Source organism: Oncorhynchus masou, chromosome 28, assembly GCF_036934945.1.
Source record: "Oncorhynchus masou masou isolate Uvic2021 chromosome 28, UVic_Omas_1.1, whole genome shotgun sequence".
Classification (NCBI taxonomy): Eukaryota; Metazoa; Chordata; class Actinopteri; order Salmoniformes; family Salmonidae; genus Oncorhynchus; species Oncorhynchus masou.
This window is the reverse complement of record NC_088239.1, coordinates 85,670,976-85,675,975: the sequence shown is the minus strand read 5'-3', so window position 1 is coordinate 85,675,975 and position 5,000 is coordinate 85,670,976. Positions and strand designations below refer to the sequence as shown.

Below are 5,000 nucleotides of genomic sequence, written 5' to 3'. Positions count from 1 at the left end.
TTTTCACTTCGCTAGTCAGTATAGCCCTTTCTTGTTAGAATGAAATGAGATGCATCTTCTTGTGATCTGTAGATGGACAGGCCCCTGTCGGGTCACCAAGCCAGCGACGACAGGGAAACGCTGCTGGTTTGGCAGCCTGTCCCGCTTCTCGGTACCTGTTTTTGTGCGCTGTGGTTGGCTGCAGTCAACAATAGAAATTAACGGAGGAGAGGGCATGAAGCTTCTTTGTCTTCTGTGAGTGAATGTCCACCTCCCATGTTATGTAACTTTTACAGATGAGTTGAGGTCCACTTCCATTATTGTTTTCTGGCACGTTAATTTCCACCACGGCGTCGGGGCACATGGGCTATTTACGATTCCTTTGATTCTATTTTTTTTTTTAAATTTCCGGTTCTTTGATTGGCCGCTGAACAGCGTGTGTTGACTAAATAAAGTCAACCTCCCAAATTATCATACAAAATCTTGTATTTTCCTGGTATTCAAAGCACCGTGTCGAGACTTGCCAGTGACCCCTGAAGTGACTCGTCAGCGTAGCCTCGTGATTGGTTGTTTGTGAATGAACGGCTCTTTTTGAACTCATCTTTTAGGTGAATCAATTAACTAAATTGAAAGGAGTAGACTAGACTCATTTCTGACTAGATTACTAATCTCATGCCTTCCCTCAAAAGTCCCACCTACAGGGTTTGATTGATGGATTTGAAACCCTACCAGCTGATCTTAAACATCCTATCCCTTCCCTGACAATCTCACCTCACCCACAGTATTTGATTGACAGGCCAAACTGTTAAAGGGATAGTTCACCCAAATCAAGAAAATGACATTCATTTCCTTAGCCCTCAAGTTTCCACAGCAGCAGAGGCAATAAAATACAGAATTTGACAAACACAATTGTGGCAATTCATGGAACTGTAAACATGATTTTAATCTCGAAGGCCGGTTTAATGTTAAAGGTTCTTAATTAGTGATCATATAGGCCCTAGTCCATATCCAAAACAACCAACACACTGAAGTCACGTAGGCCCTAGTCCATATCCAAAACACGTAAAGTGCACTGGTTTTGAACAGAGCCCTATGGTCCACTTTTTTACCAAAACCTTATGGCCTTTGCCAAAAGTTGTGCACTATATAGGGAATAGGGTGTCATTTGCGATACAGACCCTGATGCCTTCCTGTTCTCCTCTTGTCTAGAAGCTGATGCGTCCCAGTGAGGGGAGTGTTGGCAGGGTCAGCACCTCCTCCAAGGAAGAGGCAGAAGAGGAGGCATCAGACCAGGAGACGGGCAGCACGGCCGAGTCCTCCGAGGGAGACCGATCCAACATGGAGGGAGAAGAGGTGATGGAGGAGGAAGAAGAGGAGGAGGAGGAGGGAGAAAGGGCCCAGAGGAAGATGAGGAAGAGGAGGAAGAAGAGTATGAACAGGAGGAGGGGGATCAGAGAGTTGTGAACGAACCGCCGGATTACGACACTCGCAGCGAAGCCAGCGACTCCCAGTCTGATTCAGTGTCGTTCTCTGAGGGGGAGTCGGTTCACTCTGGGTCTGGATCTGACGCCTCAGGTAAACACAACATCTGCTCAACAACCTTTTCTTCTTCTCTTTTCACTATCTTGGTTGCATCCCATTCTCCCGACATCTGTTCACTTCCCTTCGTGGATTAAGAAGGAAATGACTGGTATCAGAAAATGGGTGAAACGGCCTAAATAGAGGCACCAATCCGTCCCATTTAGAGAGCCGTGGACTGTCCTAGAGGCACCAATCCATCCCATTTAGAGAGCCTTGGACTGTCCTAGAGGCACCAATCCATCCCATTTAGAGAGCCTTGGACTGTCCTAGAGGCACCAATCCATCCCATTTAGAGAGCCTTGGACTGTCCTGCACCAATCCATCCCATTTAGAGAGCCTTGGACTGTCCTAGAGGCACCAATCCATCCCATTTAGAGAGCCTTGGACTGTCCTAGAGGCACCAATCCATCCCATTTAGAGAGCCTTGGACTGTCCTAGAGGCACCAATCCATCCCATTTAGAGAGCCTTGGACTGTCCCGGAGCATCCATCCCATTTAGAGAGCCTTGGACTGTCCCGGAGGCACCAATCCATCCCATTTAGAGAGCCTTGGACTGTCCTAGAGGCACCAATCCATCCCATTTAGAGAGCCGTGGACTGTCTCGGAGGCACCAATCCATCCCATTTAGAGAGCCTTGGACTGTCCTAGAGGCACCAATCCATCCCATTTAGAGAGCCTTGGAGATTATTCTACCAGTAAGATGCCAACAATGTAACAGCTGATGTACCTAACTGGTTGGAGATGGAAGGTATCTCCAGAGTTAGCCATCTCTCAACCGGGTCTGGTATCTCTGTCCTGTGTAGTGACCACAGGAGGTTTATGTAGTAGGGCTTTATATAAATGACCTATGACCTCCAGCAGGATGAACATTGTAGGAGGGCTTTATATAAACAGTGCAATTCATCAATCTAGCTTCCAAAGAGGACCAGGCTACTTTCTGATACAGAAAGCTATGATGTGTACTGAACCTGGTGCCCTGTCGATAAAAGCCTAGTGTGTTTATCATTCAACTGTGTCCAGTAGCTTTTCAATACAGTGGCAGCTACATTCATATACATGATATCCCCATAGTCTATAAACAGTGTGAATATCAACTGAAGAATGAGTTTTCTGCTGTCTAATGACACACACGACCTGTTCGTTTATATAGGAAGGCCTGAAACACATGGCTCTCATCAATCCAGATGCCTACATGAGCAAAAGTATGTGCACACCAGCTCATCCAACATCTCATTTCAAAATTATGATCTTTAATATGGAGTTGGTCCCCCCCCTTTACTGCTATAACAGCCTCCTCTCTTCTGGGAAGGCTTTCCACTAGATGTTGGAACATTGCTGCTATAACAGCCTCCACTCTTCTGGGAAGGCTTTCCACTAGATGTTGGAACATTGCTGCTATAACAGCCTCCACTCTTCTGGGAAGGCTTTCCACTAGATGTTGGAACATTGCTGCTATAACAGCCTCCACTCTTCTGGGAAGGCTTTCCACTAGATGTTGGAACATTGCGGCTATAACAGCCTCCACTCTTCTGGGAAGGCTTTCCACTAGATGTTGGAACATTGCGGCTATAACAGCCTCCACTCTTCTGGGAAGGCTTTCCACTAGATGTTGGAACATTGCTGCTATAACAGCCTCCACTCTTCTGGGAAGGCTTTCCACTAGATGTTGGAACATTGCTGCTATAACAGCCTCCACTCTTCTGGGAAGGCTTTCCACTAGATGTTGGAACATTGCTGCTATAACAGCCTCCACTCTTCTGGGAAGGCTTTCCACTAGATGTTGGAACATTGCTGTGGGGACTTGCTTCCATTCAGCCACAAGAGCATTAGTGAACGTCATTGTATGCTGTAGTGTTAAGCTTTCCCTTGAACTAAGAGGCCTAAGCCCGAACCATGAATAAACAGCCTCAGACCCTTATTCCTCCTCCACCAGACTTTACCGTTGGCACTATGCATTGGGGCAGGGAGCGTTCTTCTGGCATCTGCCAAACCCAGATTTGTCCGTTGGACTGCCAGGTGGTGAAGCGTCATTCATCACACCAGAGAACGCGTTTCCACTTCTCCAGAGTCCAATGGCGGCGAGCTTTACACCACTCCAGCCGACGCTTGGCATTGCTGCTGTAATTACTTTGGATTTTATGATGTGATTTATTTTTGTAAAAAAAAATTTTTTTGTCCTCCAGGTTCTGAGAAGAAGCATGAGAAGCTATCCTCCTCTGTCCGAGCCGTCCGCAAGGATCAGACCAGCAAGCTGAAGTACATCCTACGAGACGCCCGCTTCTTCCTGATCAAGAGCAACAACCACGAGAACGTCTCCCTGGCCAAGGCTAAGGTGCACTTCTCTATCTTAACTTAGTCTCTCAATCTCTACCCAGTACAGCCAGTAGAGGACTGGCCACCCCTCAGAGCCTGGTTCCTCTCTACCCAGTACAGCCAGTAGAGGACTGGTCACCCCTCAGAGCCTGGTTCCTCTAGTCTACCCAGTACAGCCAGTAGAGGACTGGCCACCCCTCAGAGCCTGGTTCCTCTCTACCCAGTACAGCCAGTAGAGGACTGGCCACCCCTCAGAGCCTGGTTCCTCTGGTCTACCCAGTACAGCCAGTAGAGGACTGGTCACCCCTCAGAGCCTGGTTCCTCTAGTCTACCCAGTACAGCCAGTAGAGGACTGGCCACCCCTCAGAGCCTGGTTCCTCTCTACCCAGTACAGCCAGTAGAGGACTGGCCACCCCTCAGAGCCTGGTTCCTCTCTACCCAGTACAGCCAGTAGAGGACTGGTCACCCCTCAGAGCCTGGTTCCTCTAGTCTACCCAGTACAGCCAGTAGAGGACTGGCCACCCCTCAGAGCCTGGTTCCTCTCTACCCAGTACAGCCAGTAGAGGACTGGCCACCCCTCAGAGCCTGGTTCCTCTGGTCTACCCAGTACAGCCAGTAGAGGACTGGTCACCCCTCAGAGCCTGGTTCCTCTGGTCTACCCAGTATAGCCAGTAGAGGACTGTCCACCCCTCAGAGCCTGGTTCCTCTGGTCTACCCAGTACATCCAGTAGAGGACTGGTCATCCCTCAGAGCCTGGTTCCTCTCTACCCAGTACATCCAGTGGAGGACTGGCCACCCCTCAGAGCCTGGTTCCTCTCTACCCAGTACATCCAGTGGAGGACTGGCCACCCCTCAGAGCCTGGTTCCTCTCTACCCAGTACAGCCAGTAGAGGACTGTCCACCCCTCAGAGCCTGGTTCCTCTCTACCCAGTACAGCCAGTAGAGGACTGGCCACCCCTCAGAGCCTGGTTCCTCTCTACCCAGTACAGCCAGTAGAGGACTGGCCACCCTCAGAGCCTGGTTCCTCTGGTCTACCCAGTACAGCCAGTAGAGGACTGGTCACCCCTCAGAGCCTGGTTCCTCTGGTCTACCCAGTACAGCCAGTAGAGGACTGGTCCACCCCTCAG

At 49.5% G+C, this 5,000-nt stretch overlaps 1 protein-coding gene across 1 annotated transcript in view; it reads left to right on the top strand.

Moving 5' to 3' along the window:
- Positions 1-5,000, top strand: part of LOC135518437 (YTH domain-containing protein 1-like) — a 33,064-nt gene that overhangs the window by 8,270 nt on the left and 19,794 nt on the right. The window contains 3 exon segments of the mRNA XM_064943608.1: positions 1,189-1,377; positions 1,380-1,554; positions 3,744-3,892. Coding sequence (XP_064799680.1) covers positions 1,189-1,377; positions 1,380-1,554; positions 3,744-3,892 — 513 coding nt within the window.